Genomic DNA, 24,756 nt, shown 5'->3' with positions numbered 1-24,756 from the left:
AACACGTTAATTAGTCGCCAGACTCGGAGCAAAAGGCAGAGGCCGAGGGGCAGAGAAGCAGATCACTCTGGGATCAGTGCATTGGAATGGATAGGGAGAGGACGAATCGCAAGGCATCCATTTAGCAGGGCTGCGCTGTCATTTTGATTTAATTTAATGAGAATACTCGACGTCTGCCCCTGCCCATGCCCCGTCTGGGGGCATGGGGCTTGGGGCTTGGGGCTTGCGGCTTGGGGGCACTGGTTATGGGACCGCATGCCCGAGTGTCGCGGGCATTCAAATCAAAATGACAACTTAATTTTCATAATTGCGCTTAATGAATATTCGACTATTGCTTGCCATATTTCAAATTCCTCTGCCAGACGGGGAGTGTGTTTGGCTCTCTGGTCTCTCTGGGCTCTCTGGGGTCTCTGGGTGCCGTGGCATCTCGAATCAATTAACAATTTGTTAGCCCTTTGGCCAGTTATCGCCTGAGATCCCTATCTGAATGCCTATCCCTGTTCCTGTTTCTGTCCCCATCCCCATCCCAAGATCGGCTCCCATCCGATTCCCTCGCATTTAACGTTAAATGGAGCGCAACCGTGTCAGAATTTAATTAATAACCGAGCATGCATCTCCATTATAAATCATCACTTCTCAAGTGTTTGTCAGGCGCACGCAGCATAAATCACAGTCGGACACGGAGACGAAGACGAAGACGGAGTCGCAGTCGCGTGGTGCAGTCTGTCCTCCAGTTTTTTGTCCCTTCTTTTTTTGTCATCGCACTCCGCTAATGATGCACTCAGGTCCTGCGGGGTGTCGGGCATCACAGCATCACAGCATCCACCATCCACATCGATCTTCGAGTAAACATCTGTATCGAGTTCGAGTATCTGACGACCTGACACTCCCACGCCATTCGGGGTCTTCAGAGTACGGTTTTGGTTTTCGGTTTCCGATTACGTCAAAGGTGAACATTGGACCTTCCTTCTTTCCATGGGGCGGGGCGTGGCGTGCATTGAACTCTTTGGGAAATTGTAGCCTGATTAATTCGTTGGGCTGTCTGTTTGTTTGCCTCATGGTCTAATTTGTGTGACAAACTAATAGGGCAGGACAGGGCAAGGGTAATGTATCTTCAACACGGAAAATGTATCCAAAGGGTATGGGGTATATCCCTAAATTTCCAGGAACAGTAGTAGCCCTATCTAGATATTTCATTACAATTTGTGTTCCATAGTTACTAGTTAGTTAGTTTTGTATACTTTAATTGCAAAGAAGAGCGCAAACACACTATTTATTGTTCATTCAGGGAAAATTGTACAGTTGTACAAACAATGTATCAAATTTATGCAGTGTTTATCGGCCTCGGATGCCTAATAAGCGTAAGTTTTCCACATCCCAGCCGCCTTGTTGCCAAAAACTCGTTGCATTTCCAGGTTTTGCCTTTCATTGTCCATGGGATACCCCTGTCCCTGACCCTGGGCGAACCTTTGAATGCGAGCAGCAACCAGAGCTCCGTGCCGCCGAACATGACAGTCCCATCGAAGTCTGAGGCGGTTCAAGCCCAAGTGCAGCTCCAGGACCTGGAGGCGGCTGCCGATAACTCGGGATACCGCGGACAGGAACCGGAAAGTGGAAAAATGGGCCTGTTTCCTGTCGCCTATCAGAGCAAGCTGCGCACGGCGGACAAGGCACCAGCGACCACGAAGGTGTCTGCAACTAAGCGCCCCATGGTCCGTGGTAATCTCACAAAGGGGGCTCTCAACTTCTGGGCCATGCCCAAGGCTAAAAAACCAAAAGCAAAAGGAGAAGGAGAAGCACCAGCAAAAGCATCACCACCAGCACCAGCACCAGCAATATCACCTAGAGCAGGCGAGGGTAAAATACGAACCAAAAGTTTCGAGAAAACGATATCGATACCCCGAATGGAGAGCGACCATATGGGCAATTGGGTATTCAATCCTTGGGGTGTTACGTTCGGAGTACTTTGGCAAGATACGCGAATGCACTACAAAATCAAGAACAGCATGTCAGAAATAATCATGGACACTCCATATCATGGGCACTACCAAATGTACTATAACAAGCCGCAAACCCAAGTGTGCCGTGGCCTGTCGACAATTTACAACAAGCCCAAGGTGTACAAGTGGCTGCAGCGCCGTATCCTAAGGAACGTAACGCCCAATTTCCACGTGTTCTCCTCGTACAGGCCCATCTGGTTGGACTTCCGAAGGGAGCTCTTCAAGATGGGCAGATCGGAGGCCTGCCACGTGTCGGCGATGGACGATTGGTTACTGTACAACAATTGCGCCATATTGCGGAATATGCGAATGGAGTATCTAATACCCAAGTATCCACTGCATCAGTACGGCTATTACCACCCCCAAATGAGAGTAGAGCTACCGTATAAATTGATATAGCAGACGCAGACACCAATCTGACAACAATTCAAAATCATTAAAGTTGTTTATCTGGTGTATCTAAAGAACTGTAAGAACAATGAGCTAAGTGATTAGTCTTAGGCGGTTAAGACCTGCACGTAGAGTCCCGGATACATTCTATCCATCGCACAATTGATCTGGAAAGGTCTCTGCTCTTTCTGTTAGTCGAAACAAAAACATAGCTCTCCAAGCATTATATTTTTCTACTTTACTTTTCCATTACATAAAAGACTAACACAGCAGATCAAGTGATGGAGAAATCTAGAGATCCGCTGCTTGCCATGCCACCCATTTCATCCACTCCACTGTCCGAGGTGCGGAGGACCTGTGGAATGTGTCAGAGATATCTTGCCAGTCCTGGACATGATCAGATATCTATTTCCAGTTGGAGTTATCGGTTAGAACGGGATTAATCTGGGATGCTTAATCTGACTTGATAGATTGATTATGGCAGCCAAATAAATGCTATAATTGATCCTCCTGCGTGCTTAATAGATTTAAGTTCTTCAAGTTGGTGTTTACTGGTACCAAATAGTACACTTAGTCTCATCCGACCACAGGATATTGCGCCAATCTTCACAGGCCATTTTAACTTGATCCACAGCGACTGATATCATCTTGGACTTTAGATTGCTAGATATAAATATTATTCGTATTTTAGAAGGGTTTTTTTTATTTATTCCTGATTATCTCAGCATATCTCTAGAGTCTTGGGTTTTATTACATTATCCATCATAACCTTGGAACACTTCAATGTTTGGGCGATTTTTCGGTTCCAAAATCCATTATTGTGGACGTTTTTCAAGTCCTTGGGCAGCTGAGCACTGCAATGCACCAACCTTCTTATCCTGAACAGTTAAAAGTCATTCTTTATATATAATATATCTAATGACTCGCAATAACTTATACAAAAGGTTCCTTAGGAAATGCTGTATGTAATGTAATTTTTTTCATCACTTCACTTGGGTTTTTTTAATTTTACTTTAAAAAGTGCAGATATAAACCAACTTAAAAAAATTAAGATCACCTCAAAATTACTGAAAATAGCACTCTCATATGTATATGTAGCTTTTGCTGAAACATATTTTTCGCATATTTAACTTATATGATGGTTTTAATTTATATTTTTCTTGTGGACCACAGAAGGGAGAACCCCTCTCCATATTTTAATCTGCAAGATTAATAGAATAATCTCTATCCTTTCCTTGCCACGCGTCATGCGGTAGCGCCTCTCAGTCAGTTATGTTAGCGCTTTAAAATGTCCTAATATAAAGGGAAAAAGCCGTTCTTATGGATCCACGTACAACTCGATTTTATGTCGATTTGTCTTCTCCTTCTACAAATAACCAGCTAATGTCAGCATTTAATTTCATTCATAAAAAATTCCCCAGGAGTCGGGAGTTCCACAGAAGCCTCTACGCCCTCTATAGGATGACAGATATAAATAATAATTAAGAAAAAATGAGAGAGAATGAACACTGCATATTATTAATTTAATGTGCGCTCGTTTCGAATTTGGTTCCCGGCTCCCGGCTCCCTGTTCCAAGAAACATGTTTGGGGAGGAGTACGTGGAGTTGAAGGCGTCATTCCGTCATTCCGCTATTCCGTGTCGTGTTTATGCTTTCCAGAGAGCAGACAAGACTCATAAATTACAACCAATTATCAAATTAGATTTGTACAAAACATGCAGTTTAAATCATATAAAAGTGCTCTCGTTTTTTTATGACACAATCGGGCGAAGAGGGACCGACTCAGACCGGACTCAGATTTCCGTGTATATTTTGTGGTTTTGCTTTTACGGACTGGGCTGGAGAGTATCGCGTCTTTTTTTTGTAGCCAAAAGTAGAATCGATTTGAATCCATGGGCTGCTGATGGCGGCAATTAAACGACAACTTTCCCTCGGGCATTGCGATCGGGAGAAAAAATTAGCAGACAATGTGAGCCCTGACAGGCGGCGGGCAATTAATTTGGTGCAATTACTCAGGCCTCCCCGTCCGTGGATCTGACAGATACGGGATTCAAGAAGGAAAGTACAGTAAGAGATCGGTGTGGTGTGTGTGTGGTGTTGCCACCTCAACGCATCGATGGCCCTGTTGGGTGGGGAGTAGAGTTTTTCCCTCAATTTCCAACAATTTCCAACAATTGTGCCCGGCCCGGCATTTTAATGAGCCAAACGCACTCCCCTCTCGAGTGGCGGCAAATTGCCCAGTAAAAGGGGTGGCCTAGGGGCTCTGGGGGAGAGATGCTATACTCTACTAATTGACATCGGCAATGGCTGCTGCAACTTGTACTCTTGTACTCTCGTACTCCCCTCCCCGTTGCGCCTTGTCTGTGTGATATCAAACAGTTTCACGCACAAATTGAACCTGATAATTGTCCCTGGCAGATTTATGGCCCGAAGTGATGAGCATATGTTTTAATTAATTCCCAAGAAAGTATTCCTGGCGCTTCTTTTGCGGATCTTTGGTCTCTCCTGAAGCACTACTACTATGTATGCATGTGTATCTCTTGCCTTGATCGATTCTCTGAGCCAACTAATTCCTTTTGTTTGACGCGATCCTACTTATGTAATTATGACAAATGTCTAACCCGAACATGAGCCCTCCTAATGCCACAAAAACCACACCACACCATGCCCCAAAACGGTTCCAGGTTCCCCTTCCACCCCCCCATTGTTGCGGCCACATCTGCGTGACATTTTGTTTGTTGTTGTCTTGTTTGGGGCTCGCGACATCGCCTCGAGACGCCATCGCCGCACCGCACCGCCATCCGAGGGAGATTAATGCGGTGAGGAAAATCATAAATTAATTAGAAGCGGCCTAGCTATAGCCTCTCCTCCCTGCTGCCTGCCCTGCTCCCCGCTCTGGAGTGGAGTGGAATCTGCTTGAGATGCAGATGCTCATCGGTGACACTTAGCGGGCGATTTATTGTCATTAGAGGGGTGCTTCAGTGTCTCACAATACAGGTGTTGTCACAGAAGTGCTTAATTAGCGTTTATTATTAGCTATGATGTGGCAACTAAATGGTCAAAATTCGGAGATACAACCACAGTCACAGCCACAGGCGACTCAGATCCGATGCCATTCCCATTCCTATTTGGAATTTCCCCTGACTTCCTGTTGGAAAGTTGGCGCCTAGTGCCGTCGTTTAGGGACAATTAGCGACACGCCTTTTGGCGCCAGCTCTCTAGGAATGTCGGCTAGTTTTTGGGGGCATCTGCTTTGGGGGCAGATCTTGGGAATTCCAGTCTGTCGTCAGAGTGTCGCGACTCCAACATCCTGCCGCAGAGGCTGGGAATATACTTATAATATCCAAGCGTTTTAAATCCACTCTTTTTTACATTTGTTGTGCAGTTTCGTGCATTGTTTTTAGAAAATATACTATATACATATATCAAATTTTCGAATAGGTTTATAGATCGATCGAAGACATCGAAGATAAGATAAGACACATTCGGAGAATATTGGTGAGGAGAGCGCTGGGATCTGGCGGTGATGTAGCCCTAATACAGTTACTCTTGGAGCACTTCTGCTGCGAGGATACAACAGCGCTGCGAGGCCAAGGGGTAACATCAGACCGCCTCATCAACGTCTTGAGGATCGGACCCGTGTGGAAGGACATCTTCTCCGCTCAGATGGAGGCCTGGACAAGGCGAGTTGATCAAAAACGTCCGCTAAGCGAATTACTTGGACGATTCTTCCTTGCAGATGTGTCTAGATAATACAAAAAATAGGAATTAAAATTATTAATAAAATACTAAGAAAAATTAAAAAAACAAAACACAGAAACTCCGCATTAAACCGTTTTTTTCTTTCACCCACAACAAAAACCACAATTTTGAAAATAAAGGAACTTAACCGCCGATTTCGATCGGTATCTGATATCGATATCAATATTTTCGCCAGTTCAAAAAATATTGCCTTTAAATTGCACTATCGAACTAGTTCAGAAGTGTCATCACATGGCAACCAATGCTGCCACTAGTTCGTGTTGACTCCAAAAATTCTGGCAGCACTGTTTATTTTATGCTATATTTTATATTTTGACCAGAGGGTATTAATCTTAAAGAATTTTACAACAGCTCAGCTAAATGCAATTATTTAAATTAAGCCAATGAAGTAGAAAATTGATTCATCACTCGTATAATATTATGTGGGCATGGCTAAATGTTCTATATAGCTGGGAATATTCGACGGAACATCAAAATTGAGCAATATGGTTTCCAATCCTTGACGCAGAACGATTAACCTATTATAAGCCAAGGGGGTATTTCAATTTTCCACCGAAAATAATGAAAATTTAATAATGTTAGCGCAGTTCAGGTGAAAGATATAGTGTCAAGAAGAATTTACAACGTTAATATTTTTCGCCATATACCTCAAGTCGCTGAACTGGTTAAATATAGGGGGCTTAAGTGGGCTAAGATGCTTCCCACCTTATTCGCATTTACACGTCGTTGCGTCTGTTGCGATTTGGATTTGGGGAAAACTTGTATTGAAAAGTGGATCCAAAGACTGTTTGTACGGAGCATTCAACGCGTGGCGCGAACAGAAACGCCGAATTTGTGCTGAATTCTTCTTTTCTTTCGTCGCTCGGTCGCCCGTCGTGTTGCCTGTTCCGAATCTTTGGGGCTTTTTGCATAAAAACAAAAAAAAGCGCGCTTGACTTGGCGCCGAAATATTAATTGGTGTTCGCTGCGAGATTTAATAAGTGCAGAGCGACGGTAATCGGTAATTAATTTGCATTCATCCAAAAAAATTATCGCAAAAAAAAGCGGGAAAGAAGAAGAAGTAGAAGCCCAAAGCAAAGTTGAAGTTGACATTGAAGTCGGAGCGCGTGTGTGCGTGCACGAGTGTGTTGGTGTGCTGGTGTGTGCGAAATTCTTTGTGTTATTCTCCGCAAAAAGCCAAAAGTGTGAAATAAATTTAAAGGCAGAATCCAAGTGCAGATCTCAAACACTAGACTGCTGCGTCGTGCCAATTCAATGCTTTGTTAAAAATCAATAAAATGCTGTAATTGTTGCTGTCGCAATTTCCGTCAACAAGCCGGAGGGGGTCGCTCTCTTTCCTTTTATCTCTCTCGCGCAGTGTTCTCTCTCTCACTTGTCACTGGCCTTATCGTGTTTTGCTTGTAGTTTTTATCGTGTCCCGCATTGGAGATTGGAGTGACTTTTAATAATACAATTTATCGCCTTTTTTCGGTTCACGCAAAAAGGAAGGAAGAGATTTTCAGCTTAAAGGGAGAAAACGGTAAGTAATTAAAATGGCCGTTTGGCAACTGTTTTTTTCGGTGAGCTTGTTGCACACACACACACACACACACGACAGGGAATTTTTTTGTTGCCTTTTTTTTACAAGTTCAATAATCGAAAGTGCCTATTGTCATCCCTGTCCCACACGCGTATATATGCTAATGAACAACGGTTCAATGCACCGCTCGTTGAGATTTTGAGATATAGCTCCTCTGTCCTGACTGATGTTCTGTCGCATTTCCTCAAACGATAATGCAGCTGGGTGCTGCGTCAGCTGTGCTCGCGCGGATACCGTTAAACCCGTTTCTGACTCAAAATGCCAATTGTTTTTGTGTTGCTATCGAACGTAATTTACCATTTTTGGCCGTCCAGCAATTTGTTTGGCTCGCAAGCATCGAATTTGTTGCAATTAAAAATTGATTTTCCGTTTGCAGCAGCAATCAAATTGTCAGAAACTACAACAACAGGCACAACGTTTCTGCAACAATGAAAAGCAATTTTCCGTATCTAGAAAAAAAAACATAATAAAAACTCAGTCAAGGCATTGTCTGTTTTTATTGTTTTCGCTTTTGCCATTCGCTGGCTTGCCACGCTTTGTGGCAGGCAATTGTCGTTGTGGCTGCCTTCCACATCATGTTGCAATGGGCATGGCTAATTTTCGGTTTAACAAAAGTTAAGTACGCCGCTCTTTGAGCTTTGCTCGTTGTTAACGAAACGGTTTTCCCTTTGTCCCCTCCCTGCCTCTTCTCTTTCTTAGGTGCCCCAGCAACACAGCAATTGACAGACGTCTTTTTCCCCCCCTTGCGTTCGAGCTCTGGCGCTAGGTAATTGCGAATAAGAAACAAAACAAACGCGGAAAAATACAGCGCAATAATTGGCAATACTCATTGTTGCAACCAGATTCTCATCTGTGAAATCTATCTATTTAAGAAATAAATAAAAAGAGAATAAAAAAAGTGTTCTTCCCATACCGGGAATCGAACCCGGGCCTTCTGGGTGAAAGCCAGATATCCTAGCCACTAGACCATATGGGATACTGGCTGTCCTATCGCAAAGACCCGTTTTCTCTCCTTTGATGTTTCGTTTCGTCTGTTGAATGCCACAAAATGGGTGCCATTGGAATGGAAGATTAAAAATAAATTAATTCTAGAATGATGAAATCTGTTCTCGAGGATGTAAAGCGATCTGTTGGGGAAATTTTCTAAATGAACTGGCAACGCCAGAGGAGATAAGGAATGGAAATGCATATCCCATATGGTCTAGTGGCTAGGATATCTGGCTTTCACCCAGAAGGCCCGGGTTCGATTCCCGGTATGGGAAAAACACCTTTTTGCTGTGGCTAATGCACTTCAATTAAATCAATTACCCTGTTTTACGATCCCCTCCAATTCCGACATGCAACACAGAGAGAGAGAGAGTAATGGTAGTCGAAAATCCGACAATAACTCCACTTATTGACCCTCCACCTAAAGGCTGTATAACACGAAACTTGGGTTCAAGTGGTTTTTTAATGAGTCGCAGCGTAGCGCAGCTATGGGTATGATCCGGCTCAATGAACCACTTCCACCACACCCCTCACCACCAGTTGCAGCTGCAACTCAATTTTCCAAGCTCGAAACTCGATGGAAAAGGAAAAAGCCGACCAGAAAAAAAATCAGCTAATTCATCAAAAGTGTGGCAAAGCCGGGGCCTGCCAACAGTGAGCCATTGTTGTTGCCCAACACGCCTACTTCTCGCTAGAGTCCGCCCCATTAGTTGCATGCAGCTTGCTGCTTGCTGTCTGCCGTCTGCCACTTTCCAAGCCAATTGAAAAACTCATGTTGCCTTTTTATATGCCATCATCATCAACATCATCCGTACAGTATCTGTATCTCGCGTATCCAGACATTAGAAGCGCGTGTGAGACGTACGATTGAGCCAGAAGCGGATAAAAAGGCAAAAGCGTACAAATTACCATTTTTTATGTGTAGTTTTTTTCCTCAAAGAAAGCCAAGCCCCGGTCGAATCGATGGGGGGTTGCGGTGGCGGTGGTGGCGGCGGCGGCGGCGGCCTGAGAGACGTTCAACTTTTTTCTTCGTTTTTATTAAACGCTAAAAGTAACGCCAACGCTCACCGAGCTTTGTTGCTTACTCTTCGCGAAGGAAGAGCATCAGCCTTGTGGCATCAGGGAGATCTTGTTGAATATTTTACTTTTGATATGCTTTCCGAATACTTCGCAAGGGTATCCAGCATTCGATGGCAATGCTGGCTTCCTGCCTTTTATTTGTTGAAAACCAGTTGAGCAACAAGAACAAAAGACAGCAGCAGCTGTTGCTCTTCCCCCTCTTCCCCACTTCCACTCTATCGCCCTCTTCTCTGCTACGTTGACTGCATATTAAGCTCCCGTCCGGCTGGTGCGCCTGCGCCGTCCGTCCGACAGCCGACCGACCGAGTCTGTGTGCGTCTCTAAGCTCTGTTTGTTTTGTGGAAGAGAGCAGGGCACGGATTTGCAAGAGAAGCAGCTGCTTGGGGGGCAACCCACCCCTGTTTCGTTTCCGTTTCGTTTCAGTCAAAGGCCGTGCCAGTTCCATTCCATAAAATGGCTAAACCGAACAGCAATGAACTTTTGTAATATCTTTTTGGACTTTTAAGTGCGCCTTTGTCGTCGCGTCTATCGCCATCGGAAAGGCAATTAACATGCAAACTTTAACAGCAGACAATCAATCCATTAAAAATGCCTCACGCACTCCCCATTTCTTTGTCTGTGGGGCTCTGTCTCTCTGACTCTGTGACTCCTCTATCCAATTATTTGGCTGGGGTCTGGTCTCTGTTTGTTGTCATTGTCTCTCTGTCTCCGTCGTGAGGCGCAGCAGCAGCAGCAGCAGCTCCACCAACAGTTGGGGAGGAAAACGTGTAAATTTCGTTTGACAGTTTGACAGAAGCAGAGGAAAAAGCGAAAATAAATAAGCTGAAAAGCAAGTCTAATGCTCCCCAAGTCGTACTCGTCGTAGTCGTAGTTTCACCTCATCCATCGCCCATTTAGCATGACAATCAGACGGGGTGCCGCGAGGGTGAGGGGGGGGGGGGAGACACTAATACGCGCAGGTCATGCATGGCCTGCAGTTGGATTCGCGACGTACCACACCTCTTTGGCTTTGGCTTTGGCTTTGTTGCAGAAACTGTTTTCACTCTTCATTTTCACGTTCGTGGAAATGCGCGGCCCAGCGGGACACGCCCCACTCCGCCCCGGGGCCCGAACAAAAATCAACGAAAAGAAGGGCATTGACACACATTTTTCGGCGTGTCTTGGCTTTGCGTGCCCCAAGTGCGAGGCCAGATATTGGTCTTGGTCTCTTGGTCAAGACACGACACGACGCGACGCATATATGTAGATACATCTCCCAAAAAGATGAGGGAGAGGCCAGCAGAAAGAAAGTGTTCGAAAAGCGATACGATGCCGGGTTGGCCGACGCATGTCCAATAAATAAATTGAAATATTTACGCTTTGAAACGAAAGAATCGAAAGAAACGACACAAACCGGTCCGAAGTCGGGCCTCGGTCTGGCCGGCATCCCTATAATCGCTTCATTCGGCTGGGATGCAGCTGAGCTGCAGCTGTGACCCACTCCCAGTTGTCGGACCATACCAATCTGCGCACATTTATCCCCGTTTGGTGGTTGGTAGTGGCTGTGGTGGCGGTGACGGCGGTGGCGGCGGGGACCTAATGCCAAAAAATCAAATATAAAAATTTCACCTCCGGTCACACGCTTCAGAAGAGAAGTCACACTCCGCCTCGAACAACAAACAGACAGAAAGACAGACAGACGATGGTAGTGGGGAATGGGGAGTGGGGAGTGGGGAGTGGGGGCTTGGGGGGCAGGAATTGTGGGCAATAGTTAATTAAACAAAAACTGCGCCCATGGCCAATGAGAAAATTGATTGCATGGCAGGGAAATAGGAAATGGGAAATGGAACGAACCAAAGAGCCCAAGAGTATTGCCTGCAAGTACTGTAAAATAATTTGAATCCGACTCGGAACAAACAACACACAAAGAAAAGATTGCTTTGGATGCTCTTGCAGATTGATCGTATCTATTACCGATCCACCAATCAGCGAAGGTACAACGGAATTATCTAGATTTTATCTAACGCTCTCCCCTCCTTGATTCCGCGCGTAGTAGGCATTTCTCAAGTGAAAAGAAATTGCAATCGCATCTGGTTGCATTTCCTTTTTGGGCTTAATTCGATGAGACGCCACGCTGTTGATTATCGCGTATTTTGAGTGCTTGCCGCTAATCCGTCCCATGATGCTCCATTTTTAGTTGAACGGCGGCGCATCTTTGGCCAAAACGAGGCGATGCTCCATTCCAGCTCCATGAAGATAAATGATTGAATGTCCGGATGCACTTGAAGCGCACATCAAAAAATTGTTGCCTGTCAGCAGCGTCATTGAGACTGTGTGTGTGTGTGTGTGTGTCTTGGCTCCTCTTCGAATCCAGCTTAAATGAGTCAGGGAAAACTCTTCTCTTTTTGTGCCAACTGTTCACCGGTGAATCAATCACTGAACCGGTTCAGCCTTGCCCCGCCTGCCGCCTTGTTTGGTGGTTTTGGCTAATGAGCGGCACTTGTTGTCCCAACAAGAGTTTCGGCTGGAGAGACCGTGTCCATCCTCAAGTTACAGGGTTTTTCTCTCTGTGGGAAAGCCTATGGCCATCGCTTACACGTGTCTCTGGGGGGAGGGGGGGAAACGGGCATAACAAACAACATTTATTAATTGGGTCGAGAGTCTTGGCTTGGAGCGGGGTAATGAACTTGTTTGTGGATTGATTAAATGGTTTCTTTTTAATGAAAAATCTCCGATAAATTAGTTAAGGTTTGCCCCACACAAAAACCCCAGCTATTTTTGTGTACAGTTCCAAGCTTCTACCACGAGCTTGAATCTTGAAATGATGTCATATACTGCAAACATTTGTGCTTATGTAGCTCTTTATTTTATATACTTTTTTTATTTTTTTTTGCCGAGATGTTCTTCCCTTGAAATTCTCAAGAATTTGGCATTGCTATTTGATCGTTATCACGCCACTCCACACCACACCACACCGATAGTTGGTTCTAGCCTTCCGTCTAGCCCGTCTCGGCTCATCGGTGGGGTGGCCTTGCAACTCTCAAATTTCTCTACTGCAAAGTACTTCAATAATCGTTGTGTACTTTGTGTATTAGACGCATCGACTAAAATTGGTTTTGATTCGAGTTGAGAGTCAGGCGTAAACCCAAGACCCACGAAGGTCTTCAATGGGGCGCGCCTTTCGTGTATACCCATCTATCTCTGTATCTGTATCTATGTATCTATTTCCATTAATTAGAGGCACAAACTCGCATCGGGTTGTGCTTCCTCAGACAGAGAAATGATTATAATAATTTATCTGATTTTTGCATTGTTGCCACCCAACCGCTCTTCTTCTGGCTTTGTAGTGTTTCAGAGTTTGTTCATTTAATTACTGGCAAACACAACTCTTCGTTTCGTTTCAATTTGCGAATCACTACCAAGCTGTCTGGGTCTGTGTTTTTTTTATCTTTGAGTCATGTTTCAAGCAGAACATGGTTTTTATTTTTGTTAAATTGTAAATGTGTTCACCTTTCCAAACCAAGTGAAGCACTTAAACATTGCCCATTACTTAGCCAACACTACGCTTAAATGCAGCCATCACTTAACCAACACTAAAATAAGCTCCCATTATCGCTTATCGCCTATCGCCTATCAACACTGTTTTGCAGTGCAATTAATTCAAATATTACCTTTATGCTGTGTGTGTGTGTGTGTGTGACAGTCGCAGCAATTATTTGCCAATTACAACAATTTATTACTGTCTTTTGTCTCTCGTTACTTTTTTTATGATTATTGCATTCAATTAAATTAAATTGCTTTGGAAATTGGGTTCGTTTTGTTGCCATCCGTCCATCAGCGGCTTCCACGCTCCGAGGCGCCACCATCTTCTACCCAGCTTTCATTTTGGTTTATGGCTTTAATTCCCCAACTATTTATAATAATTACTAAAGCAAATAAACCTACACAAAACGGACCAGAGCGCAACTATAAAAAAAGATCTCGCTTTATTCGCTGTCATTTGGTGCTTGGTGGATGGGTGCTCGGTGCTGGGCCCGCGGCTTAGAGACCAAACGAGCGTGAGCGGTGCCCCAAAGATCAGTGGGGCACAGGCCCCTCCGAACTCGGACTCTGAGACCCAATCTCCACTGACCAAACCGCTGTCGCTGTCGCTGGCGCTGGCGATGGCCCATGGGGCTATGGTGGAGATGACGACGACGCAGCGTCTGCCGCTGAATTTTCAGCTGAACAAACAACAACTCACAGAGTCATCGACGCTGCTTGTTGCTGCTGGTTGACCTCAAAGATGGTTTTTGTACTTTTTTAAGTGCTTGAGGGGTCTGGCATTCATTCTTTCTTCTACCACTCAAGCGAAAGGGTGAAAGGGGTATCTTCTGAGAGAGTGTTTCAATTATCTATGAAAGAAGTCGGTTTTATGAAGTAATAAATGCCGACTACAAAAGAAGTTTGGAGTTTTTTCTGTGGCGACCATCAAGATTTAATGTGTTATGTGTCAGAGTTTGGTGTGGACTCTGATTTGACACTTCGTAAAGGATTCTTTGAGTATATACCAAAACCTTACATCAGATAACATCACGATTCCATAAGCATCGCCTTCGACTACGTTCACGTGTGAATGGCAAACCAAACAGCTGATATTTCTGTCCGTTCGGTTATGGGAAATCTTGTACTACAAATCAACATCTTTCGAGTATTGGGCTGCCTTTGGAACAGCCATAGATCACATTTTTATTCTTTCACATTAAATTTGCTGGATTTCCTTGGAAAGCTATTTTCTTAAGCTCTTTTTATATGCCATTGGCTTTAATTGCAAACGCATTCAACGAACGAACGACTCTGCCCCTCGTAGTCTCCCCAGAGGCCAGAAGAGCGCCCACCTGTTGTCTCTGTCTGTGTCTCGTCTCGGGGCAGAGACAAACAGACGTCGCATCAGATGAACAGACGGTATTGTATTGCTCATTTGCAACCGCATCTCCAGAGAGTGCCTGGCAATCCTTCTCTCGTTTCTCTCGTTTTTTGTTGGTTTTTGCGGTTTATCTAATTGTGAAATGTTTGACGATACGATCGTTAGCTTGTACTTGCTACAAATTGGGGCAACTTAAGACTCTGGCAGCCCTTAAACTCTGAAACGAGATGCGATTTGTGTTGATGGGGAAACAGTGGTTACAGTGGCTTAGAGCCTCTCTCTCTCTCTCTCTTCCTCTCAGTCTTTCGGCTTTCGCTAATAAAATTGTTTTTACTATCCATCTGCTGGATTTATGGACTCTTATGGCCCGACGAGAGGTTTATTTTCTTGCTGACCGAGTTAGTTTTTTTTATTTTATTACGCTTCCCCCCTCTCTCCCTCTCTCTCTGTCTCTTTGGGGGCTAATCACAGGTTTCCGCCCGATCTAAACGAAAAGAAAAATAGCTTCAGGGTTTTGTGTGTGTTTTGTGGCTTTTGCGGTCGGCAAAATGCAGTTTGCGCTTTAATAACTTCATTGTCAATGCAACATACGGCTGCACATCCAAACAAAAAGCCAGGCCATCCAACGACCATGCAATTTCCATTGTCCATTGCGGACTTGATCTAGATGCTAGAGCCAGAGGCAGAGGCAGCCGGACTTGCTTCGTGGGACTGCACTCCACACAGTAGCCGATCCGGCGATCCGGCGATCCTCTGTCCCAGGATGGACACGACACCACCGATGGCTATCAGATTTATGCCGTCGCACAAGGAAGCACTGAACCCCCCTGCCGATGGGGAGCGCTTGAGCATTGCCACAACGATTCCACAAATCAAACGGCAGTGTATTGTACATTGAGATCATCATCCGTCTGTCCGTCTGTCTGTCTGTCTGTCTGTCTGTCTGTCTGAATGGCTGATGGCTGTGCTTGGGATCTTGGTCTACAGGTTTGTTTCTGGCTAACGATTCTGGTGGGTAGTAGTTGTTTATGTCAGTTGTCGGCATTAAACCCGACTTGCCTTATTTAGTTTTTGGTGTTTTATGACTGCATGACTCGGACTCGACTTCAAACTCAAACTCAGACTCAAAGTCGATCGATGGTTGGTTACACCCTCACACAAGGCAGCCACGTTGCTGGGCAAAAGTACGTGGCCCAAGGGTGGAGGGGGGTTGGTTTTGTACGCACTGCTTGATTAGATTAGATCACTTGTGTACTCGAACTTCTGGCTCATCCGACAGCAGAGATAAACCACTAGAAACGTGAACTCTCTGCTGGCGAAACGCCACTGAATTACAGATCCCACACCTATTAGTATCCCTCCCTGGATTCACTTGTGATCTTTGCTAAGCCTCTTCAAAAGGCGAATGTAATGCGGCCATGACAGCGACCGACCCACCCATAGAATATTCCCAGCCACAGAACAGCCGCAGATATTTCGAAATTTACATGGGGAATGATTTTCTGTATTTATTCGCCGAACAAACAAATCGGACAACGGAACGGAAGGGACGTGCTGTTACGCCTTTGATTAGATACACTGTGCAGAGGGTGCCACGCCCCCCCTGTGGCTACTACAAATAAAAAGACTCCCCACGGGTATAGGGCTCTGGGAATGGTGCATTACAACAGTTCTTAGAGTTTTCTAGTCTATCAAACACAATCTGGCAGCGGGGCAGCGGGCATCGGGTTTTCGGGGGGGGAGGGGGAATCACCAGCTGCACAATCTCTTGGCGGGATGAATCAGCGGACCTCCGCCCTGGGCTGGATCGATGTAACAACAGCATTTTCTTTTTTTTGTTGGAGAGAAAATGCTGCAAGGGAACGGCCTGGTGTGTGTGGGTGGGTGGATGGGTGGATGGGGTGCCTTATAAATAGATTGATTCCCACGCCCACGTGTCTATTTCTAGGTCTTGTGGTGGGGTGGGGTGGGGTGGGGTGGGGTGTGGTGTGGTGTGGTGTGGCTTTTCATGTTATTAGTATTATTGCTTCACATGGCATGGCATTGCATTGTGCTGTGCGATTGTTCCCCCGTGATTGTGCAATTTGGCGAGTTTCCACCTCGTTTTTCGTTTTTCCCTCACTTTCCCTCAGTGCTCTCGGTTTCATTGCTACATTTAATTTGTGTTATTTATTTATTTCCCTACAATAATTACTGACCATTTACCGGTGTTCCAATTCCTAGCAGTAGCTTTTTCTTCGTTAAAGTTTTCACTCTCTCTCTCTCTCCTTCTGTTTTTGCATTCATATTTTTCTTCCGCAAAACTTTTGACCAATTCATTTCGCTGATTCCCACACCCTCTCGAGTCTTTTACTTTCCGCTAAACTAAAAATACATTCCCACACACACACACACACACACACCCAAACAATTTGTATAGAAAATGTTTCAATTTATAAACTTTTCAAAGATTTTTCGCGCAACATTTAGCGTGGCACCTCCTCCCCCGACACTCATCCCCAACCGGCTCTCAACGGCACACTGATTCAAGAGCCATCGAGAATGGCATTTTCTGGAAGTCTGGACCCGCGATCAGGAGCTGTATAATAGAATATAGCCCCTGTATATAGCCCCATGAATAATCATTTCCATCCACTTTGTACCACTGTTGCGGCGGCGTCAACGACTCGCCAAGCATATTTCTAAAATTAAATATTTAAATTTGTTTTGCCTTTCGCACATTCGCTGCCGTGATCTGCCGCGCTCTGCCGCTTTTATAGCGCTATAAACTTTGGCTATATGGAAATCGCATTTATTAAAATGAATCTGCAATCAATAAACCCAAACCGAAACCCAGGTACAGGAGCGCAGAAATTTCTGCGGAAACTATCTGATGAATCACGTTCCCCGAAAAAGGGGGTAAACCACCATTAGCCACAATAACAGTAACTGATCTCACTCGCGTAGACATGCGCTGGCGCTGATAAGGTCGCTCGAAAAACAAAATCGCATTGGAAAGATAAATGATAAAAGGAGATAATTTGTGCAGGAATTGGCGTAACAACTTCCGGTACGCACCGAAAAAGCAACACCAACACCAGCAAGAACAGCAGAGAGCGAATGCAAACAAAAGCTCTCCCGCGCTCACGCCGCTCTCTCGCAGTGTGCACACACACGTTAAAGGTGAGGCTTTCACTCTCGCTCTCTGCTTCACAAGGCCACGATCGCCAACAAAGAGAGAGCTCTCGGGCAATGCCTCGCCCTCATACAAATATACCCTGCGCCGTCAGCTGCTGCTGTTTTGTTGTTTGGGGGTCTCGTCTCTGCATTTAATTCTTAACCGTTGCCGCGTACGTGAGCGTTTTTTTTTCACATTTAATTTATGCACAGCACTGCGTGGCTTCTTTATTATTTCTTTATAATGCTTTGTGCAACGCAGCAGCGCGCAGACTACGACAACAATGTGATAAAAACGAGAACTGAAATTGCTGGTTAACAACAAAAATAAAAGAGAAAAGGAAATAAAATTACGAAAAATATCAAAAGTGAGTGAGTGCATCTCCTTTCCCTCTCGCGCACTCGGATTGCGTGACTTTTCTTTAAGCTCAACATTCGTATAAATGCGCAGCGTTTTCTTATCGCACATTTGCTTTGCTTTGCTTTGCGTTGGCCTCTATCAGTTTTTCATTGCTGGTTTCCTCTGGCACGGGTGTTCGTGTGTGTGTTTATTGCATCAAGGTGTATTTACATAGGGTGAAGCATTGCCAGTTTGAATGCCAAGTATCGTTTGTGCATGACATAAAAAGGGAGAAAGACAAACAGAGAGAGAGAGAGAGAGGGGGAGATAAAGAAAGTGGAGTAAATTGATCAAATAGGGGTAGCAGGAATACCTCACCTCTATACAAATGAACCTTGGCAGCAAAAAGTAGGTTATGGCAAATTTTTGCAACACCAACAATAGCCCCGGTCCATCTGTCTCGCTCTTTCGTGTAAGTGAGCACGCAACCAACTGTTGTGGCTGCTGCTGGAGTGCCGCCGCTGCCAGCAACGACACCTGATTTGATTTGCTCTTCTCTTCTCTGGCTGGTTGTCTATGCAGCGGCACAGTTAAGGTTTAATCGAGACGACAACAAATGGATAAAGTGTGAACACAAAAAACCACAGCATTGGCACAGTGGCTGCAAAAGACAAGGTGATGTAATTTGCATAGCCAACCGCAGCAGCAGCAGCAGCATCCACTCTGCAAACCACAGAATACCAAACGCATACACATAACTTTCAGAGTGTTTCAGGTTTGACGCTTCACACCGCGTAGGCAGTGTCCAATACACTTATCCGAACGAGTCGCATTTGTTTCTGATTGAATTTGAATGCATATTCAAATAAGGAACCAAAATGCTATCAGGACTCTCAAATATATTTTTTCAAAAACATCTCATTTCCGGAACAATTCCATTGCGAGTCAGAGTGTGATTCAATTAATCAAGTGTAATGCATTGTTTGCCCAGTGATTTGATTTTTTTTTATCAGCTTTGACCTTACTCTCGTATGTACACAGTATCTACACACATGAATGTTCATTCGAAGCAACTCCCAAGAGAACATTCTGTAACTCTGTTCATTTCTCGCACAGTGAATCATCTGAATGATGAAATTAGTCTGATCTTTAAAACCAGTTCTGATTACTAACTGTTCGAGTGTGAAGCGACTTTTATAATTGTTTTAATTTCCTCATTAACATTTTGGACGAACGCTATCTTTACTCGATTAAAGTGTTTAAACTGTTGCTAGGGCATCCAGTAGGGCATCCTAAAATGAAATCGTCTGCGGACTGAGCCGCAAAATGCCTTAAATGCCATGCCGCCCTCGCAAACAGAATTCTAGCAAGGTGCTGAGTGACTGCTTCGATTCGATTCCATACGGTTTGAGCTGGCAGGGAAATTCAAACCGCAACTGTCAGCCGAAACATCTCCCGTGTCGTGTCTGCCCGCCCGTCCATGTCTTCATCTCCATCTCCATGTCCCATGGCCCATGTCCCATGTCCGATGCCAGTGCCTCTGCTGACGTGCACAGCTCCAACCGACGAGTGTGTCATGCGGATGGCTGGCCAGTCGTCGTCGTCATTTGCTGCTTTTAGACAATGCTACAAGTTCCTACACCTACGACCTAGAATCTGCCGAATATGTCAACAGGTACGAGTGTACATATGTATGTATAGGCAGCCAGCAAAAGCCAACGAATAAACTACGGCACACAAATATCGTTTATATAAACGAGGCAGCAACCTATCTTTATGTTTTGATATTGTTCTATATAGTATGTATTGGATTTATTTATATTTTTAACTAAAGGGTAATTTATTTCGTTTCCTTCTGGGAGAATATTCATTATTCGATATTTCGCCCGAACGATTGTTGTTGCATGCCTCCCCGTGCAACTGCCACAGCCACCCCACGTGGTTTCGCTCTGGGAATCCAACGAACCGAGTTTAAATCTCAGTTCATTGCCAATTATTTGGCAAAGAAAATTAAGTACATATTTTCAATGAATAAAACTGAAAGTGTCCTCTACCTGGCAGTTTCCAACCTGCGGCTTATGTATTTCTTTCATCAGAGAATCAGTTCGGACTGTAATATATGCAAGCCGATAATCCACATCGTGTTTTAATGCGTTTATCTGTGCTAATGACAAATTTATGTGAAACTTACGCACACGCAACGCATTGAATGCCCCATAAATTAGATCACAAAAATAAGAAAAAATACTCGCTCGCGCGAATAGACAGATACAATATATAGAAAAGTGTTGGCCAAATGATCACTTGATCTGATCACTCACACGGTCGAGCAAATCGCGTGAAACGCCCCACAAGAACTCCCCAGACAACAACCAGCCCACACGAAACATCAGAAACACATAACACAACATTGGGTATATTTACAGATCTCTTTGTATCAGAACAAGTTGGCCCATTTTTGAAGATCGGTTCAGTGGTCGCTCTCTTCTCTCGCAAATTGATTGTCATTTAGCCTGGGGGGGCGGCCAATATTTCCTGTGGCCACAACTTGAGGCAACATCAACAATTGCCCCGTGTAATGTCTGATAAAAAATACAGAAAAATACAACAAACAAAATCAAACGAAATTGTGTCAAGGGGGCTGCATGACAACAAGCAACATCAGAAGCGGCAGCAAAGCAACAACAAAGCAAATTAAATAAAATTAGCGACTATTTTGCACCAAAATGTCGGCTGGTGGGTAAACAATAGGATGAGGAGGAGGAGGATGAGGTGGAGACGACAAAGGGTCGGCTGGGGGAGAGCCACAGGCACACACGCGTGAACGACCAGCATTTACCCCAAAACAATTGATGGACGGCCCGAATCGCTGAACGCCCTACACACATGCGGCACGCCACTCTCTTTGCTCCACTCTCTGTTTGTCTCTCAGTCTCAGTCTCTGGCCGGGCTGTCTTTCCCTCTCATTCGCGATTCGCGTGTGTGTGGGCGCTGCTGCGGCTGCTGGTGGCATAATGGGGTTTTCGTACGACATTGAACTCGAAAAAAGTGTCGGTGACGGCGGCGGCGGCGGCGGCCCAACTGAAGCGAAAGAGCAACACAGTAAGATGTGGATAATACCCGACTCTTGGTATACCCAGTAATCGCACTTGGGGGGGGGATGATCCCAAAACCTTCTCTGTCATCGAAGCATCCTTTGAGTTTTCTCTCAATTTGATGTTTCATTTTTGGTTTGACTTTTATTATATTTTGATTTGTAGTAAGACTCTGCTTTCCAGCAAGAGAGCATCCTGAAAATTATACACAATTCGAAATTTTCCGAGGGCTGTTAACTGTTGTAAGCGGTACCCATTCTATCGACTAATGTGAAGCCTTTTTTTGATTTGTAAATCTCTTGCAGAGGCTGCACCCTTTGCTGGACGGACGAGTAACTAACTAATCGGAACCACCACAACAATTAGACGCTCAGACTTCACATAGTAAACCATCCAAAATGGTCGACTACTATCAGGTTCTCGATGTGGCGCGTACAGCCACCGACGGTGAAGTGAAAAAGGCGTAAGTGCAGTCAGAGATAATTCCTCCAGCAACCGTCCTTATTCGTCCTTCATTCCTTTGCAGTTATCGAAAATTAGCACTAAAATGGCATCCGGACAAGAATCCGGACAATCTGGATGAGGCCAACAAACGTTTTCGCGAGCTTTCCGAGGCCTACGAAGTGCTATCCGATGGTAAGTTGTGCCACCACACTCAATCCACAGTCTCATGGACATTCTGGGAATTGCGGGATCAAGGGGCGGTGTAGCCCATGAAGGACCAACCACGAATCACAATGCTAAGTCTCTATCATGTGTTTAGCACGTAAGCGCCGGATCTACGATGCCCGTGCCACGCTGCACAAATCGTCGGCGAGCAACAGCAGCAGCGGCAGCTACTCCCGCTATCGCAGCAGCGGAGGAGGCAGTGGCAGTGGCAGTGGCTATGGTGCCACTTCATATGGCCGTGACTACGACTATGATTACTATCCGAGCTCCGGCCGCAGGTCCGGCAACCGCTACCAGGCGTTTACCTTCCGTAACTTCTTTGAGGGCACACCATTTCACAAACTCTTTGGTAAAGCCACGCGACGTTGCAAGTTTTTGGTTCATTCTTTCGTTCGTTCGTTCGTTCTTTTCTTTGCCGACTGACAGCCTTGCCGCACGACGTTTGTTCTGCTTTTGTTGCAACTAACGTTAGGCCTGAAAACACTAACCCAAATGCAGCCCGAATTGTTATGCAAACTAATCCCGAGAAAGCATTTTAGTTCAACTCCATCTTACGTTCCTCTGTTCGTGTTTTTCCTTCCGTTTTCGCAGAGAAGAAACGTCGCATCTATGACGAGTACGGCAAGGATGGTCTGGGCGAACGCGGCCAAAGCCGCAACTCTCATGCCCGTCATCATTACAGCACTCACGACTATGACGACTTTGATATTATGGGCGGATTTCCGTTCGTGTTCCGACCACCAGAGGAGGTCTTCCGCGAGTTCTTTGGCGTAAATTCGCCCTTTGCCGACTTTTTCAGAGGTAAGTGGTAAGAGGTTCAGCTGCTGCTGATCGATCTAATACGAACCGATTGGAATGTCTTATTCAGATGCTAATGGATACACAAATGGGACAATGAGCGGCGGCGGCGGTGGCTCGGGCAGCAGTCGACGTCATGGCTCCAGTGCTGCAGGATTTGGAGGAGGATCGCGCCATCATCACCATCACCAGCACAAAATGGCCAGCCCATTTGGGGCGCCCATGCTCAACTACTCAATGATGGATTTTTGTATGCCTACCAGCGGTTTCACCTCGTTCACGTCAATGACAGCTGGCAATGGCAGCAGTGGCGTTACCCACATCTCTGGTGGCCCTAATGCTGCCGTCAAGCGCACCTCCACATCGACGGTGTTTGTCAATGGCAAGAAGCTGATGACCAAGCGGTATGTGACATGCACAGAAAATGCATTGGGTATTCCTTAACAATTCTCCTCTCGTTCATTGCAGGGTCGTTGAGAATGGCAAGGAAACTGTCTTTTCATATGAAAACGATGTCCTTAAATCAAAGACTGTGAACGGAGTTTCCCAAAAGCTCTCTTCAATATCTAATTAATGCAAGAAACAAATATATAACATATATACAAGCAGCGGCAGCGGCATCGGCGACGGCGGCGGCGCCACAGCAACAATCAACAACAACAAAAAAGTCATAAATGTAAAGAAAAAGGAGAAAACATTAACAAACACAAGAGGAACCTATGATTTCTTGAATGCTTCGATACGTTCATGATACGTTCATTAATTTTGTTCTACATTAGAATCTAGTTATTTTTTAGTGGAAAGAACAGCAGTAGCAGAAACAGCGGCGTATAATCAGCAATAGCCGAAGCACACCATAAGCAACAGAGGAGAAAGGACCGAGAAAACATAAGCAGAAACCGATTTTAGAATCAGAAGCAACGGCCAGGAGTCGAACCAAAATTCCTTGTCAATGCCAGTTACCTTTTGCAGCACTTTGATTCGAAAACTTGCCACATAATCCAAATTTTAATGTTTTGTGGTGCGTTGTTTCGAGACACAATGCCAGAAAATAAAACAAAAGCTCCAAAATGACTAGAGCAGCTACTTAAACAGAGAACATAACCGAAAATGCTGTACGCTTAAGCAATTTAGCCACTAATTCTAAGGGCTGATTTGATCGCTCTTCCGAGGACGGGAGTGTGTCTGTGCGTGCGTGTTTATGAATTGGGGGGAAGTTGGGTGGGAATTAAATATATATTTTATGTATGTACGTAGCTATCTACCTTTAGTCACTTAAGTTGCCACAATACTTACTAGAGAAAAGAAAAACAAAAACTAAAAAAGAACCAGCAAAACAGCAAGAAACGAAATCGAAAACGAAACACACGAGTGCGAGTGCTCTGCGCTGAATAGAGGAAAAGAAAAACCTAAAACTACATTTCTGATGACATTAAATGTTTATATAAATATAATTCATAATTTAAAACTCTGTGTTAATTTTAATGCCGTATTTCATAGCGTATAGTCGTTTTTTAAATGCTTAAGCCTATTCTCACATAACCACAAACGAATTCGCGGAGAAAACAAATGAAAATAATCTAACATAATCAATCGCCCATAATTGAAATCTTTGTTTTAGTAGCCCCTTCAAAAACATTGAAAAAAGGATGAAAACAAACAAAAACACTGAAAGAAACGCAATAAAACAAAAAGCGATACAATTAAAAAATATGTTTATTACTTTACTTATCAAATAATTAAATGATTTAGTCGGAGATCTTTTGAAATCACACGCAAATTCCAAATTAAAACGCGCGCCAACTTTAAACATACCGATAGATCGCGAATGCTGATCGATAACGATCAAACAGAAACGGCCACACTAAACACCCTAAACATCAAAATTGAGCACTGGGAGCTAAAACCGTTTGGAAAATAACGAAAATTTAATAATGTTAGCGCAGTTCAGGTGAAAGATATCGTGGTTTTATTTTAGTTCAGATGAAAGATGGCATGTGTCTAGAAGAAGAATT

The 24,756-nt window shown here is 44.6% G+C and overlaps 2 protein-coding genes and 2 non-coding genes across 10 annotated transcripts; 3 read left to right on the top strand and 1 right to left on the bottom strand.

Moving 5' to 3' along the window:
• Nucleotides 1-1,201: 1,201 nt before the first annotated feature.
• Nucleotides 1,202-2,662, top strand: LOC6898281 (uncharacterized). The gene is made up of 2 exons (XM_002138310.3): nt 1,202-1,361; nt 1,416-2,662. Exons 1-2 carry the CDS (start codon nt 1,314-1,316, stop codon nt 2,397-2,399), a joined length of 1,032 nt encoding a protein of 343 aa, XP_002138346.2. The 5' UTR covers nt 1,202-1,313; the 3' UTR covers nt 2,400-2,662.
• A 4,186-nt stretch (nt 2,663-6,848) lies between these two features.
• On the top strand, nt 6,849-24,093 carry mrj (DnaJ heat shock protein family (Hsp40) member B6 mrj). 7 transcript variants are annotated; one of them, XM_033378253.1, is made up of 8 exons: nt 6,849-7,152; nt 7,637-7,671; nt 21,580-21,737; nt 21,801-21,910; nt 22,038-22,292; nt 22,535-22,744; nt 22,812-23,145; nt 23,210-24,093. In XM_033378253.1, exons 3-8 carry the CDS (start codon nt 21,673-21,675, stop codon nt 23,313-23,315), a joined length of 1,080 nt encoding a protein of 359 aa, XP_033234144.1. In that variant the 5' UTR covers nt 6,849-7,152; nt 7,637-7,671; nt 21,580-21,672; the 3' UTR covers nt 23,316-24,093. The 7 variants fall into 7 exon arrangements, with proteins under 7 accessions (XP_033234144.1, XP_015039420.2, XP_015039421.1 ...); XM_015183934.2 differs by having other exon boundaries at nt 7,557-7,671; XM_015183936.2 differs by lacking the exons at nt 6,849-7,152; nt 7,637-7,671 and adding an exon at nt 18,045-18,207.
• TRNAE-UUC (transfer RNA glutamic acid (anticodon UUC)) lies at nt 8,636-8,707 on the bottom strand. The gene has a single exon. It is a non-coding gene; the product is annotated as a tRNA-Glu (tRNA).
• Nucleotides 8,922-8,993, top strand: TRNAE-UUC (transfer RNA glutamic acid (anticodon UUC)). The gene has a single exon. It is a non-coding gene; the product is annotated as a tRNA-Glu (tRNA).
• Nucleotides 24,094-24,756: the final 663 nt, after the last annotated feature.

The sequence above is a fragment of the Drosophila pseudoobscura genome, chromosome 3 (genome assembly GCF_009870125.1).
Source record: "Drosophila pseudoobscura strain MV-25-SWS-2005 chromosome 3, UCI_Dpse_MV25, whole genome shotgun sequence".
Lineage (NCBI taxonomy): Eukaryota > Metazoa > Arthropoda > Insecta > Diptera > Drosophilidae > Drosophila > Drosophila pseudoobscura.
This window is presented reverse-complemented; position numbering and strand designations above follow the sequence as displayed.

Coding starts and splice junctions, on each gene's coding strand:
- LOC6898281 (XM_002138310.3), top strand. CDS start 1,314: ATGTATCAAATTTATGCAGTGTTTATCGGCCTCGGATGCCTAATAAGC. Junction 1,362..1,415: donor GCCTCGGATGCCTAATAAGC/GTAAGTTTTCCA, acceptor TTGCATTTCCAG/GTTTTGCCTTTCATTGTCCA.
- mrj (XM_033378253.1), top strand. CDS start 21,673: ATGGTCGACTACTATCAGGTTCTCGATGTGGCGCGTACAGCCACCGAC. Junction 21,738..21,800: donor GACGGTGAAGTGAAAAAGGC/GTAAGTGCAGTC, acceptor ATTCCTTTGCAG/TTATCGAAAATTAGCACTAA. Junction 22,745..22,811: donor CTTTGCCGACTTTTTCAGAG/GTAAGTGGTAAG, acceptor TGTCTTATTCAG/ATGCTAATGGATACACAAAT.